This window comes from Zootoca vivipara, chromosome 3 (assembly GCF_963506605.1).
Source record: "Zootoca vivipara chromosome 3, rZooViv1.1, whole genome shotgun sequence".
NCBI lineage: Eukaryota > Metazoa > Chordata > Lepidosauria > Squamata > Lacertidae > Zootoca > Zootoca vivipara.
The window spans coordinates 2237332-2253823 of record NC_083278.1 but is presented as its reverse complement, the minus strand read 5'-3'; the positions used below and the strand labels follow the sequence as shown (position 1 = coordinate 2253823).

Below are 16492 nucleotides of genomic sequence, written 5' to 3'. Positions count from 1 at the left end.
AGCTAAGTGCTGGATCTCTTGAGCTTTTTTTTTTAATCCACCAGGTGTTTTTTAGTTCTCTGGTTCTTCTTTGAACCTCAGCCTTAGCATTGGCATAGGTTTTTTTCTTAGTGGCACAGTTTCTATATCTTTGCCAGATCTGAAAGGCCTTCCTTTTCTTGTCAATCATGCATTCAATCTCACTGTCATTCTCATCAAATCAGTCATGGAGTTTCTTGGTTTGGTATCCAATAGTTTGTTCATAGGCTGCAATAATGGATATTTTTAGCTTGGTCCAGTGTTCTTCAATGTTATCAGGGAATTCTGAAAGCAGATGGTCCTTAAGAGTCGTTTGGAAGCAATCCTGCTTAATGGGATCTTGAAGGGCTTGAGTGTTCATTTTGCGCCTTGGTTTCCTTCCTTGAAGCCTGCATTGAGGTATAATCTTGATAGCCATCGTGGAGCGTATTAGTCGGTGATCTGTCCAGCAGTCGTCGGCGCTCGTCATAGCTCTGGCAAGGTACACATCACGGCGATCTTTAGCACGGACAATAACATAGTCTAAAAGGTGCCAGTGGTTTGACCGAGAGCTTTATTCAAAGGGTTGAGAATCGCTCATTAATGCCGGTAGGGACTTCTGACAGGAGCTTCGCAAGGTCGTTTTTGATAGCGAAGCATACCCCATGTATTCAATGTTCTTGTTCATATAGATCTTTCCAGAGGAATGTGTAGCCTCCTTTTTCTTCCTTCAGTTGTCCCTCGCCTGCTCTTCAAGTCTCTTGAAGCGCTGCAATATCATTGTTAAAACGTCGCAGCTCTCTTGCAATGATGGGAGTTCTGCGTTCAGGATGCTCACTGTCTGTGTTATCTGAAAAAGTCCGTATATTCCATGTTCCAAAGTTCAATTGTCTTTTACAACCACTAGGATCCTAAGAAGGGCTGCTCAGTCATGGATACACTGCCGAGCTGCTCAACTGCCTCGTACCTTGAGTCCGAACGACTGAGTCTGTATCCACCGCCCATGTGCCGGTTCATGACTAGGGCCTTCTAGATTTCACGATCCTGCCCCCGTTACCATTTGCCGATTGCCATGGGACTTTTGGAGTTTCGGTTGGGTTTTTGGAAGACGTCTGTGCGTGAATTTGTTTTATGTGTGTAGATCAGTGCACACTGACCAACGCACAGTCTTCGCAGTAGGGCTCTGTAGTCACGACAAACCGGTAGATTCCTATCTGCTGCAGCCTTCATCCGATCATTCTTTGTCTAGCTCCTTCCCTTTGACCTTACCGCCTTGGGTGACCCTGCTGGGAGTATGAGATTCCCGACGGCTTCACTCACAAGGGTCATAGGAACATGCAAGCCCACTCACCATGACAAGGTGATGATCCAGCGAGTAGGTATCAGAACATGGAAACAAAAGTAAGGTTATCCTGGTCCAGACAGGGTGCAGCTGGGGCACCAGCTGAAGCTGAAGGAAGGCACTCTGCATCACTGAAGCCGCCTGAGCCTCAAGTGACATCAATGGATCCAGAAGGACCCCCAAGTACCCGCTCCTTCAGATGGAGTGTAACCCCATCAAGATCTGACCACCTATCCATCTGGTCTAGGGAATCGCCCACTAACAGTCTTAGCTGGATTGAGCTTCAACCTTTTGGCTCTCATCCACTCACAAAAACTGTAATTTGGTGCTAACACAAGCTTCTTATAAATAGATTGGATATTATCTGTAGACAGTTCTACCCTCTAAAATTCTGAACAATGCAATACTTTTTTTATAAAAAAAACCCCACTGTTGGGCAGTTTATGATGCACTATGAGTAAGACAGGCCCAAATGAACTTACATGGGCTACTGAATGTGCTCCAGAAATACTGTACTGCGTATCAATACCTGAAAATCAAAAGCTATGCACATTTTGAAGATGCTGTCAATTCTGTAATTATAGTTAGTTGATCTTTTCTTATATTAATAATTATTCCTTGGTGTTTTAGTCTTACATTTTGCAGATTCAAATCACTTTCACATGCTTAAACTGATGAGTACTTCAATAAAAATAATTTTTTATACAAAACTGTTGATTTGGGGACTAGTAAGCGGGGGGAGAGAGATGCAGGTGGTGCTGTGGGTTAAACCACTGAGCCTAGGGCTTGCTGATCAGAAGGTCGCCGGTTCGAATCCCTGTGATGGGGTGAGCTCCTGTTGCTCGGTCCCAGCTCCTGCCAACCTAGCAGTTTGAAAGCACGTCAAAGTGCAAGTAGATAAATAGGTACCACTCTGGCAGGAAGATAAAACAGCATTTCTGTGCACTGCTCTGGTTTCTCCAGAAGCAGCTTAGGCCAGTAAAGCGAGATGAGCGCCGCAACCCCAGAGTCGTCCGCGACTGGACCTACTGGTCAGGGGTCCCTTTACCTTTACCTCTAATACACGGGTGTCAAACACAAGGCCCGGGGGCCAAATCCGGCCCGCCAGACCTCGTCATGTGGCCCGCCGAGCGCCCCAGCCAGTGGGACCCAGCAGCGGGACCTTGCTGCTGAAGCGCCGCGCCGACAAAGCGCCGACAAACAGCTGGGGCCAGGGGGGGTAGAAAGGCGGCCGGAGCAGCGCTGCGTGGAGCGCCCCGAGCCACAGCAGGAGAAGGAGGAGGCCGCTTGCCAGGTCAGCGCCCGGTAGCACCGCACGGAGAGTCCCGAGCCTCTGCGACGCAGCAGTGCTCTGTAGCACTTTGAATCCTCCTCCTCCTGCCATGGCTCGGCACCTGGAAACGGCTGCTGCTGCTGCTGCTGAAGCACAGACAAAGCACCCAGCAGCGCCCCATGGAGGAGGAGGATTCAAAGTGCTGCAGAGCACTGCTGCGTCCCAGAGGCTCAGGACTCTCTGCACGGCGCTGCCAGGCACCGACCCGGCAAGCCGCCGCCTCCTCCTCCTCTTGCCTCACCTCCTCCTCCTCCTGCCACGGCTCAGCCTCATGAACGTGAGCTCAGCAGCAGCTCAGCCTCACGAACGTGCAACTCTGAGGCTTTACGCACTTCTCCTAAAACGGACACCCGCTGCCTCACGCTGCACGGGAAATGCTTTTTGCCCCTGGGTCCCTTCGCGCTCTTTTCTGGCGCTGAATCAAGGTGGCGATCCCCCCCCTCCCTTTCTTTCTTCCTCTCTCTCGTTCTTATTCTTTCTTTCCCTCTCCTTCCTTCCTTCTTTATCTCTGTCTTCTCTCCCTCTTTCTTTTTCTTTCCTTCTTTATTCCTTCTTTCCTACTCTTCTTTCTCTCACCTATTTCCTTCCTCTCTCCCTCCTGCTCCCTCTTTTCTTTCTTCCTTCCTTCCTTCCTTTCTTCCTTCTGTCCTTCCCATCTTTCTTCCTCTCCCTCATTCTTATTCTTTCTTTCCCTCTACTTCCTTCCTTCTTTCTCCCTTTCCGTCTTCTCTCCCTCTTTCTTTTTCTTTCCTTCTTTATTCCCTTCCTTATTTCCTACTCTTCTCTCTCTCCCCTCTTTCCTTCCTTCCTCTCTCCCTCCCACTCCCTCTTTTCTTCCTTCCTTCCTTCCTCCCTCCCTCCCTCCCCTCCCCCTCCCTCTCCTCAGAAACATAGAATGCTGCTTTATACTTCTGGCCCTTAAACCCTGGAACCAGGAGAGCAGCTCCAGTGAGTCAACCTCAGCCAGTCCCTTTGGTGAAGGGTGGTGGCTCACTGGCAGAACATCTGTCCTGCATGCAGAAGGACCCCAGCATCTCCAGGTACTAGTAGCTCTGCAAAGGTTCTGCATGAAACCCTAGCGAGCCTCCACCACCCAGTGCAGTTACCAAAAATCATTTTTCAATAAATTGTACAATAATTGTACATTTGAATATCTACTTGCCATTATTCTGACTATGTTTCTGCTTTCAGAGCTAGTTATTACTTACATTATTACAAAAAACAGTAATAATTGAATGCAGTGACAATAATTTATGATAATAAAGAGTGGACACATAGTCCTACAGATACAACCGGCCCTTTGAGGGTGACCAAACTGCTGATGCGGCCCCCGATGAATTTGAGTTTGACACCCCTGCTCTAATAGGATATGATTCCCAAATTTGTAACACGAGATGAGTGCCGCAACCCTCAGGGATCCCTTTACCTTTAAGCGGGGGGAGAAGTCATACAAAAAAAAGTGGGTAGCCCCCTCCCCAATGCAAACTCACAGCTGTCCTCATTGGGATGGTGCAGCAGGGCCTCCTCTATAGATGTCCTAATCTTGTGGAGTCCATTGCCCATTGGAACCTCTCTCTGACCCTTCCCCCTTGGAGAGTGCTGAGGAAAACAGGCTTGCAGGCTGGACCCAAGTTCCCCCACCCCAGGCAGGCTACTGTGGTATTGGATAATCAAAGTCAAGTGAGGAATGAAGTTACCACCTAGCAGCTGATAGGCAGTGACTTCAAGCCCTACTTTCTTCAGGGATTGGCTGTGCTAGGGAGCTCTCCATGGGAAAAGTGTAGAGCAACTGATTCAGTAGGCTTCCTGTGACAGACATCCTTCCTTGCCAAAGAACAACTGGAAACACACTTTTAAGTCTCTACCCACCTGTCCTGGTTCCCAGCTTCCAAAGAACTGAGATTAGGTGCAGAATTCTTTCTAAAGGTTATAATTGTTAGAATACTTCAATATGTAAATACTTCAAGCACTTCAGGCGATACACGTTGCTAATCCCCGATTTGTTACTTTGCAATTCAGGCATTGGTAATCCCTCTGCTACACAATGCAGGTTTCCTAGCTAGCTCAGAGCCATGGAAAGTTGATCCAACCCTTGGCTCCCTCCCTTTCTACCTTAAGTACTGAACGGACTGGGTAGGGGGCATTTCTGCAGGACTTGGGAGATGGGTGTGTCTCAAACTCCTGCAAAGAGATTGCAGATTGCCAGAACCGCTGCCAACCTCTGGCTATAATGGGATGTGCTCACTCATGAGTGGTTCCTCCACAGCAAGAGGATCCAGCGGAGAAGGCTGGGGCAAGAGAGCTCACCATGGGATTGATGGTGACAGGGAAACAGGACAGCAAGCCTCCACTCTGGATTTTTGCTAGCAGGTACCCTCTGGCGGAGCCCCCCACTAAACTCACTGAAGCCCTCCACAGGATCGTCCTCATCCTGACTCAGTTAGCCCTCAAAATGCCCCACACATGACATTGCAGGTGATGTCAGGTGTGGAACAGGTGGGCACAGTTTTGGGAAAACAGCCTAGCAGGCCAAACAGGGCCCTATGTTGGGCCTGATTAGTCCTGTGGGCTGATAGTTACCCAACCCTGCAGTAAGAGGAGCATTCTTTTATTCATAATAGCTAGGAGTCCTTTCCACTACTAGGCGTGGGTGATGTATTGAGAGCGATTTTAGAATTTCTGATCAATGTATTGAGAATCCCCGGAGCGCCCACCCAGTGTCAGGGACTGGGCAGAGGGGGAGGAATGGTGGAGACCACCACCCCATCCAGACCCTTCCAGGGAGGAGGAAGAGGAAGACAGCATAGATTTACAACAGTGGTTTGCAGGAGCTTGCAGCTCAGAGGCAGATGAGGGGGAAAGTTGGGAAATAATGTGAGAGCCAGAGCAGCAGCTGGCTGACACGTTATCATTAGAAAGCATCCTAGACCTACCATTTCCCAGAACCTGGCGAGTCTTAAAAGTAGGAAAGCAAAGAGCTCGAAGACAGAGGGCACTAAGCGGCACCCATAGAGATGATGATGATGAAGTATGACAAATGAGGAATGGGAGAGAGGGGGGATGGAGATTCACTCGGGACAACGCCATTATCCAAGAGGCTGGGTTCTATAGCCTCTCTCTCTGTAAGAAGGACTGTAAGAAACTTTCCCTTGCCTTTATACTTTCCTGGGCAACCAGCCAGGAGCCGCTGATAGCATCCTGACACCTGGCAGCCTGCAAAGGCAGCTTGCACCTCCTGAGCCTGAAAGTTCAGGCGAGATGTGGGGGGAGGCGCAAGCGCCACATTTCCATTTACCTGCTAGGGACAAATACAAATACAGGAATCTCCAGAGCGGAGGGCAGGAAATGGCACACCCAAAGGCGGAACAGTGGCTCCCGATGATGCGAAAGATCATCAGGATGAGCCATGGCTGACGGTTCTGGAGAGGCTGGCAGCTCCATAGAGCCTCAGCTGATGTGCTCCGCCCAGTCTGCCCAGTCTTGACAGGAACTGTGCATGGTGATGCTAACAGTCTTCATGGCCAGCAATTGCTTCTTTCCTCCCCGCCTCCTTTCTGACATCATAATATACCACCATATTGCAAAGTTTAGCTGGCGATATATTACAATGTTGGAAAGCAGATCTACCCACTACCCTCCCTGTCTTTGCTTCCACTGCCCTGGAGGCTACCATTCAATACAGAATAGCTTCAACAATCTTCTTCCCTATCTGAATAGCCCAAAGGTGGCTATCAGTCAACTGCAGATGCTGCAGACAGAACTGAGAATCGGTTCATCCTGAACATTTGCAGCATTTGCACCTCCCTGAAAAGTTTATTATTCTGCATGAAAACCAGTGATTTAGATCCCAGCAGAATAAGGAAGCTGACTGTAAAGAGCAATAAAATGCATGCAACCAGATGAAATGTATTCATGTTCCCTAAGTGGAGGAACTCTTTCTTATGCCTTGTAGAAGAATAACCAGGTTTGAATAATTTATTCCCCAAGGCTTTGTGCTAAAATCCCAACTGATGCCCAAATACTGCTTCAAATACGTTATGTTTATGTACTTACTCATCTAACTCCTCTTCATCTGCTTTTGATGTGTCAGCATAGAGGTATTTGCTCATGTCCACAGGCCGTATATTTTTTCTTTTTGCTGGTTGAGGAGGAAAGTCTTTGACGGGTGCTAGCATTTCTATTTCAGGGTCTGCCTCATCAAAAGGATTCACATACTCTGCAACCTCCTCATCCTTGAATGGGTTGTACTCATCGTCATCATCATCATAGTAGGATTCTTCTTGTTTTGAAGATGAAGCTAGATTAATATCTGTTTCTATAGAAAGCAACATAATTTTTTGTTGTTTCATATGGAAAGATTTCCTGCTCTGTCATGGAGACCAACACATTTCTATCCCTAAAAATACATTTTAACAGTTTCAAATTATTTAGCATTCATAAAGGTGTTATAAGTAGGATAAGGTACCGTAAGTGTTTTTACATGGTTCTCTAGATAAATAAAGCCTTATGAGAAATGGTTAGATTAGATGAAGAAGTTAACATCTTGGTAACTTGTGGAGTACAGAAAAAGCTACTAAAGAAAATTTACCAGGATTGGCATGACAGTCCCACAGAATCAATGACATAGGAGGATAGCAATTAAGCTATCCAGACACAACATAGATGACACCAAGGGCCCATAAGATGAAGCACTCACTCCACTGGGCAGATTCTAGCTGGAGCACCATTTTCTTGTTTTAAGATTCCATTTTTGTTGGGATTTTTAAAATAGAATTGGGTGTTCACTTAGAGTTTTAATCAAAGTGCAAATTTGTCCAAGGCCAGCACAGTGACCCAGAACTAGCCACTCTGAAGAATCAATAATATGCAAACAGGTGCACCACAACAATGCAAAAAAAAACAACCTTTAGTTTTCTTGAGAAATGTGAGGACAGTGGTCTTTGTTGATGTTTAGCTGCCAGGCACCATTTTGAATCAGGATGATGGACAAAACTTGATTTTACCCAATTTTTGGCATGAAAGATCCAAACTCACAAATTATACTGTCCATTTAAAAAAAACAACAGAATTTTTCAATTTCTAAAAAATTCTGGCCACTCCCTGTTAGTTTACAATGGAGCTGGCAGAGGCCAGAAATTCAAAGTAGAGTCAATGATGGAGGCATATTCAAGGGGTACAGGCTATGTTTATAATGCAATTCCCCAGTTGAAGTTCTTTTTATCCTACTTTAATATTTATCACAAGGGACTCAGGTGGCGCTGTGGGTTAAACCACAGAGTCTAGGGCTTGCTGATCAGAAGGTTGGTGGTTCGAATCCCTGCAAAGGGGTGAGCTCCCGTTGCTCGGTCCCAGCTCCTGCCAACCTAGCAGTTCGAAAGCATGTCAAAGTGCAAGTAGATAAATAGGTACCGCTCCGGCGGGAAGGTAAACGGCATTTCCGTGCACTGCTCTGGTTCGCCAGAAGCAGCTTTGTCATGCTGGCCACATGACCTGGAAGCTGTCTGTGGACAAATGCCGGCTCCCTTGGCCTATAGAGCGAGATGAGTGCCGCAACCCCAGAGTCGGACACGACTGGACCTGATGGTCAGGGGGCCCTTTACCTTTACCTTAGTATTTATCACAGAAGTATGACAAAGAGAAGGACTATAATAGTTCTGGAGTGGCACCTATTGAATGAATGTTGAAGAATATAATGAATTAAATATTTATGCAGTTGTTTATATTTGGCTGCATTTAAAATTTCAAATGGTTTCTTTTTTAAAATAAAAAGCCACTCCAGATTAAACACTAAACACTGGAATCTAAGAGGTGAGGTGAGCACATGAGAATGATGCAGCAATTTTAAAAAAATTGTAAGGCGCAAGAAAAGCATGTCCATAAAGAAAGCTGCTAGTAAAACAATAAGTTGCTTGTAGGACTCAGGTGGCGCTGTGGGTTAAACCACAGAGTCTAGGGCTTGCTGATCAGAAGGTCGACGGTTCAAATCCCTGCAACGGGGTGAGCTCCCGTTGCTCTGTCCCAGCTCCTGCCCACCTAGCAGTTCGAAAGCACATCAAAGTGCAAGTAGATAAATAGGGACCGCTTCGGCGGGAAGGTAAATGGCATTTCCGTGCGCTGCTCTGGTTCGCCAGAAGCAGCTTTGTCATGCTGGCCACATGACCCGGAAGCTGTCTGTGGACAAACGCTGGCTCCCTCAGCCTATAGAGCGAGATGAGCGCCGCAACCCCAGAGTCAGACACGACTAGACCTGATGGTCAGGGGCCCCTTTACCTTTACCTTAGTATTTATCACAGAAGTATGACAAAGAGAAGGACTATAATAGTTCTGGAGTGGCACCTATTGAATGAATGTTGAAGAATATAATGAATTAACTATTTATGCAGGTAGGTAGCCGTGTTGGTCTGGATCGAAGTAAAATAAAAAAATTCCTTCAGTAGCACCTTAAAGACCAACTAAGTTTTTATTTTGGTATGAGCTTTCGTGTGCATGCACACGAAAGCTCATACCAAAATAAAAACTTAGTTGGTCTTTAAGGTGCTACTGAAGGAATTTAACTATTTATGCAGTTGTTTATATTTGGCTGCATTTAAAATTTCAAATGGTTTCTTTTTTAAAATAAAAAGCCACTCCAGATTAAACACTAAACACTGGAATCTAAGAGGTGAGGTGAGCACATGAGAATGATGCAGCAATTTTTTAAAAAAAAGTAAGACGCAAGAAAAGCATGTCCATAAAAAAAAAGCTGCTGGTTAAACAATAAGTCGCTTGTAATAACACTTAACATTTATATTGTCCTTTAAATCTTCAAAGGTCTTTACAAACATTAACTACTTAATCTAAATTCTTCTGTCAAGTGTGGCTACAGCAGAAATCTGGGATGTATTACTAATCCAGAACAAAGCTGAAAGGGAAATACTATTGCTGTTTAAACTGTTAAAGGCTGCAATCCTAGGCAGACTTAGTTGGGAGTGAGCTCCACTGAATAAAGTGTGATATATTTCTGAGTAAATATGCCCAGAATTGCAATGATTATCAATACACATACAGTCTCAGACACAGCAAATGAGAAGCAGCAGACCCTGAGCTTGCTGTAACATCCAGTGCCACCCTAAGACCATAAGCAATAAAAATATACAAAAGTTCTATACCTTCCATATCAAGGTCTCCAAAGGGATTCAGCTCTGTTGTATCAGGATCTACAAATGGATTTGATCTCGAATTGGCCACGTCTTGATCCTCTTCATCCAAAAAATTAAGCTTGTTTATAAGCTCTGAGAAGCCAAGTACAGTAATTTTCAGTATGACAAAAATTAGGACTGCACATGGTTTGAAACAAACATGTTATTCTCCAAGGTATTTCTACCAAAAATCGCTAGGAACAGTGATCCCTACTGCAAAGCTAAACTGTAGCACACCTATGCTTCTAGCTCAATGGCAGTAATAGAATCAGACACATATTTATTAAATAGCCCGCTGTAGCCTTCACCCACTAAACAGTGGCAGAAGCTTTCCGCAAGCAATTGTCTGGGGGTGGGGGGAAGTAGTTCTAAAAAGGTTGGAATTTTTCCATTATATACAGCTTACATGTCACTGTGAGGCTTCAAAACATACAGAGCACAAGTATGTTTATGGTGCAAATTTTAGCCAATTTCAGTGCCCATGCCATGCTGTCATCTGTTGGCTGCACTACAAATTACTTAAAATACTGCAATGGATGTCAAGCACAAAGATACAACTGACATTCAACTACAAACAGAAGCCAAGGGGGTAACAGGTCAGAGTAAAATACAGATAGACAATCAGAGACAGAAAGGAAGGAGGAAAGCTCATAGACCTTCAGAGGAACTGGCTGATTTAGCTGAAAGCATATTTGCTTGCTTTATGCAGTCATCTTGATCTTCATCTAAGCTGCTCAGAGCATTCAACTGGTTTACAATTTCTGTAAACAGAAGCCAGTCAGATAATTGTAAGGTAATGTTATTTAAGGGACAAAGGAGTACAAAACATGCTGTTATTAGAAAATGAAAAAGGGAAAGTAACGACATGTGTTAATTTACAATGAATACATTCTAGAGAAAACCACCATTCTAATACTTAATGTATTCAGCACTTGTATGATGATCTTCCTCAAAATTTTAATGAGAAGGAATGCTACCTTTTCATTAAACTGCTCATTCCAGTAACAGTCAGGACATTATCATACTAGAACTACAAACTGAGTAACTGAATTAGATATTGCAGAATCCATTGCTGAGCAAATAGAGACATCAAAACCACCTCTATTAGCAGCGTATTTTGTGATGTGAGGATGGTAAGGCTGACTTCTGTTCAGAATAAACAGTTTCAAACAACACAGTATCAAATCATACAATGCATGTATAACAAAGATAAAGAAATATGCTTATGGAATATGATGCATTATATTAGCCATACAATTGCCATTTTGGAGGTAAGGTTGGTAAAAAGGTTATGAAATTCCAGATGGATAAAACTTCATAGTACCCACTTTTTCTGTTGACTAATCTGTCTGGCCAATTTGTTCAACTGGTGGGCACATATTCCTACAAACTGGAGTAACTGAGCTGCTGCTGTTAATTAATTAATTTATTTATTTAAATTGTTTTTATTGAAATATTTTCATGGATAACTAGGGTACATGTAAAGCCTCTGTTTGCAGTTCATAGTGTCCTATCTATAGGTCAGTTACATTTGGTGTGACACATTGCTATTGCAGACCTTGTGAGGTTGTGGCGAGGAAAAAGATGGAGAGAGAACAAAAGGGGGAGAACAAAGGGGGAGAAATTATCTTTTTTTTTTGCAGAGTGTGTGTGGGGGGGTGGTTTCACTGTCACGTGAATGTCAAATGATTCATTTGTTAGTTTTTGTTGGTGGTGAGAGAGATTGGGGAACTTCAGTTGACAGCAGCAAGCTCTGTTTGTGTGTGGGAGAGGTCAAATTAGCCATGTTGATTTGTATATTGTTGGAGGGTTTATGTTGTTGTCTTGTTGGGCTGTGCATGTAACAAAGGGGAGCCACACAGGGGTGAAGGCATCCTCTTTTGTTTGACCACGTGCTAATTTCAATTTGTTGGCTAGCTTTTCTAGTAGGGCTGTTTCCCATACGGTATGGGACCAGTGGTTCATGTTTACTCCTGACAGGTCCCTCCAGTGTCTAGTTATGATGCTCCTAGCTCCTGAGAATAGGTGGCTTATGAGTTCTTGTATTGTGAGTGTGCATTGTTTTCTTGGAAAATATTCAATAGGGCCAGTTCTGGAGTTGCTTCTAACACCTGTTTTATAAGAGGACAAATCAAGGAGCTTCCATTCCAAAACTTGATAGAAAAAACAAATAGAGCAAAGGAAAGGATTTAGAGACAGGAGGAAAAGAGAAAAAGAAAATGGGTGGGACCCCACATTGTGGGAGTGGACTTCTGCTTGTGCAACAGGACCATTGCCCTCTCCAACCAACACCCCTTCAAAGTCTGTTCCAGAGGGCCCCCAAATCCTCCAGAGCAGATTTTGAGGGCAGATTGAGGGGTGCAAGGGAGAGAAAAGGAAGGTGAGGTTCAACGGCACAAGTGGAAGTCCATTTTAATGATGCATGTGCAGTATCAGATTTAACCCTATGAGATTATTCCAATTACACATGCTTATGCTTGCTTACAAGTTTATCTATATTATGATATGAGAACTAAGGGAATGAGCCAAAGTCTTCAAAGAAATGTTTTACACATGCTGTCCAGGGTGCCTCACACATGGCTTCTATTTGCATCAGGAGGGATACACACCTGGCACCATGAATGAATGATGCAGACTGGTGTGGAGAACCAAGGAGTGCATAGGGAATTCCAATAAATAGGTATGTCATGGATTGTGTCTGCTTAAAAAAATATAAGTCTTAGTTCCTACCTATCTGCCATTCAAGTCTATATTAACTAACACTCCAGGATTGGAAAATTTCATATAAATGCTGCCAATGGCCTGTGCCTCCTGTGGAGAATAAGATCACAGAGGCCAGAGAAAATCAACATTTTTTATATAAGCACATAATCTCTTACTGAAAGTGCTGGCAAGTGTGCTTAGCTAGCCAGGGTGAGAAAGCGACTACCAGTGGAGAAAGTGACTATCTTCAACAGGTGGATTCAGGCTGCTGCATGCCTTGTCTTCAGAATGTACAATAATTCCAGATAATGGCAACCCAAATGTTAAAGTTTTGCTGCGACACATGAGATTTATCACTCAAGCAGGTTATTTCTTCCTGCATGTGGCAGCCCCCAGAAGCAAGGTCAGGAGGGTTGCAAAGGCTGGTGGGCTGTCAGTATGCAGTCGGACCCACCCTTCCCTTTACAGGATAAGTCCTTCACTCTTCCAACAGGACTCTAGTACACACTAGAGTACAGATGCAGGAATCTCCCCTCCCTATGCCTTGAAGTAGTTTTGCCTCTAGTCCATGAAACCAGAGAGCCACCAGACTCACAGGCTCTCCTCCTGCTCTCCAAGGGTGCACAAATGCCAACTGTCCATACCGCCTGTCAAATGAATACCATTAGAGTGGTTTAGAAGAAATTTTGAACAGTAAACAATTCCAATACCTTACATTATTTTATAGAAGGTTAAGAATTGCCTATCTGTTATGACCTGGTTTTAATTATTAATCCTTGGAGGAAAACAAACCTGTAATTTTTGCAGCCTTTTCTTCCTGGTTCACTCTGTTTTCTTCATCATCTTCATTATCTTCTTCAAAATCATCTAAATTTCCAATATCTGCTTGCTTCATACTCATCAAACTTGCCAGGCTTTGCATGTCTTCATCCCTAAAAAGAACAAGAAACTCTGTACAGTTGCCCCATATTGTTATCTCATATTATGAACTGGGGGCAGTGAGAATAGTTGCTTACTTAAAGCCCTGCACAAGTTCATGGGGATTACACCAGGACTTCCAAATCATTCTCTTAACCAACTGTGCCATGGGAGACAATAGCACGGGTAAAGGTAAAGGTAAAGGGACCCCTGACCATTAGGTCCAGTCGTGAGGACTCTGGGGTTGCGGCGCTCATCTCGCATTATTGGCCGAGGGAGCCGGCGTACAGCTTCCAGGTCATGTGGCCAGCATGACAAAGCCGCTTCTGGTGAACCAGAGCAGCACACGTGGGTAAGAAATTATAAATCAAATCACACAGCATTTTTCACTACATACAATAAGCATGGTCAAAATGAGTTTTTTGGGCGCGTGGGGTAAAAAAACAAAAAACACCATCTATCACCTCACATAAAACTTACGTTGCTTTCCCTTCCCTCAGGAAAATACATGATAAAGAGAACTGAAGGGTGGCAGATATCACTTTCTTAGACAGAGGCTTGAATTTTAACTTGACATCAGTCTGTGTAGGCATTGGACTTGCATATTGCTTCATGTTAATATTGCTGGTAGCAAGAGCTTTCCGGCGTCCAGAAGGAGATTCCTTAAAGAAAAGCCATTAAATAATATGGTTATAACATTATATTAATAATATTATGCATTTATATTTATATTTATATTATCCACTTCCCCTTTTTTCATTAATCTCACAGCAGTGTACAAGAGGTTTCCAACCAAATCCAAGCTTGCTTAGCTTCAGCAAGGTTACTGTCCAGACCTTGCCCTACTGAATGTAGACTCTGAAGGTGAGGGGAGTCTGAAGGGGGACTCTGAGGGTCCATTTAACAGACTGAGCCACAGCAACGCCAGCTAGTTTTAAATAATAGGACAAATTCTATTCATGTAAAAACACGCTGATTCCTGGACCATCCGCGGACCGTATTTAGAAGGCGAATGGGCCGGATCTGGCCCCTGGGCCTTAGTTTGCCTACCCATGGTATAAAGCAAGTTACTAGTCCCATATATCCATAACTGCTGGAGAAGAGGTAAATATATTTGATGGTTTTTAACGAAGCCTAAAAACTACCAACAGACTGCCATAAAGGAGCAGTCTGTTGACCACACTCTCTCCAACAAAAAAGGGAGGACTCTGAGAGGATTTGGGGGAAACAGACAGGGGTAAATACCATCATTTTAAATATCTATTCCCTTGTAACAGGAGAGGTAGATTTAAAAGGACAGGTGCTTTTGCCTATAGTCTCCTTCAGGTCCAATTCGCAGTTAGATTTTAAACTGTTTAAAATCCCCATATGTAACATTCAGTAAACTCTTGTGCATTCCTGCTACAAATCCCTTTCCGTTATATTATGAAAAACATTTTCTGTTTGTTAGAGTGGGCGAGTGGCATGAGAGTGAACTTGCAACAGATCTAAAATTTGATAAATGTGAGGCCATCCTACAGGTGCTCCCTTTAGGCCAAGGTTAATTGCTGTCAAGGAACTAGATTTAAATTTTGGCAAAAATATTTCAAACAATAACAACCCTTTGGCTGCAAAAAAAGAGAGGAATACCTGTAGTTTTTAATGGAGAGGTCATTAGCTTTAGAATGGTACTTCTTTGGTGAAAATGCCAACAAGAGTTTCCTGCCCCCCCATATCTAAATAGAGCATCGTATGTATGACTTTATAATATTATTGCAAGAGGCATGTGAATTAAGGCGTTTCAATCAGTACTTTTAGGATACATCCAACATTGTAACTTCATTCAAACAAAGAGCTGCATTGTTTAACTATTTGCACAATACAGATAATTATTGTTCATATTAGTACAATGAACTGAAGCTTGCTGATCACGCTTTTCCTTTTACAATTATCAGAACCTTTGACCTTAATCTTGTTCACTGATTGACAGCAGAGGCCACAGGAAAGAGAACTTGCATTGTTTGTGATAGTAGCATCTGTTCAACTTGATTCAGTGGAGAGTATTTGCATATTCTTAAGTATTTCTTCTGAGAGGGACTAAATCCTTCTCAAGTGTTTGGTGCATTTTTGAAATTCACTCATAAGGTATCTACATGCGCTAATAGTTCCCTATAACATTACTGTGCATAATCTGACAGATAACTCTGGTTATTTTTAAACAACGTATTATTCCGGGATGACATATTACATTTTGACTTATCCTACTGGGCAGAAATGTCAAGTACCTTTAGGAAATGCCTTTGGAATTTTTTTATTGAATTAGTGCATTTTATTCCAGACAAATAATGACTGTGGTAGCAATATATTTTTATTTAGACAATAGTTAACAAGTGGTTAATAATACTTTTATTCCCTTTTGGGGGGAGGGAGGTAGCTAGAAATATCATATTTTTAACATTTTAAAAACATTTTAAACATCCACATGGATGTTTAGCAAAACACACACAAATTATCAGGCCTGCATTCCTTTCGTTTTATAGCGGGGATACTGGAGAAAAATTGTACCAAAAGTAATTATCATAAACATCCTCCATAAGCTATTTTTCAGCCACAAATTTGGGATAGCCACAAATTTGGGATAGAAAAATCATATCCTATTAGAGGTAAAGGTAAAGGGACCCCTGACCATTAGGTCCAGTCGCGGACGTCTCTGGGGTTGCCGCGCTCATCTCGCTTTACTGGCCGAGGGAGCCGGCGTACAGCTTCCGGGTCATGTGGCCAGCATGACTAAGCTGCTTCTGGTGAAACCAGAGCAGTGCACAGAAATGCTGTTTTATCTTCTTGCCAGAGCAGTATCTATTTATCTACTTGCACTTTGATGTGCTTTCGAACTGCTAGGTTGGCAGGAGCTGGGACCAAACAACGGGAGCTCACCCCGTTGCGGGGATTCGAACTGTTGACCTTCTGATCGGCAAGCCCTAGGCTCAATGGTTTAACCCACAGCACCACCCGCGTCCTATTAGAACTTTCCATCAAATAAAT

The 16492-nt window shown here is 43.7% G+C and overlaps 1 protein-coding gene across 6 annotated transcripts in view; it reads right to left on the bottom strand.

Annotated features, from left to right (window-relative positions):
- The window catches only part of EHBP1 (EH domain binding protein 1), a 281357-nt gene that overhangs the window by 160837 nt on the left and 104028 nt on the right, over window positions 1–16492 (bottom strand). For 4 of the 6 annotated variants that reach the window (XM_035110447.2, XM_060272318.1, XM_060272319.1 and 1 more), the window contains 5 exons: window positions 13952–14133; window positions 13346–13485; window positions 10507–10611; window positions 9821–9943; window positions 6726–6987 (listed from right to left, as the gene is read on the bottom strand). In XM_035110447.2, coding sequence (XP_034966338.2) covers window positions 6726–6987; window positions 9821–9943; window positions 10507–10611; window positions 13346–13485; window positions 13952–14133 — 812 coding nt within the window. The remainder of the gene's footprint in view (window positions 1–6725; window positions 6988–9820; window positions 9944–10506; window positions 10612–13345; window positions 13486–13951; window positions 14134–16492) is intronic. The other 2 variants (XM_035110449.2, XM_035110450.2) reach the window with 1 other exon arrangement.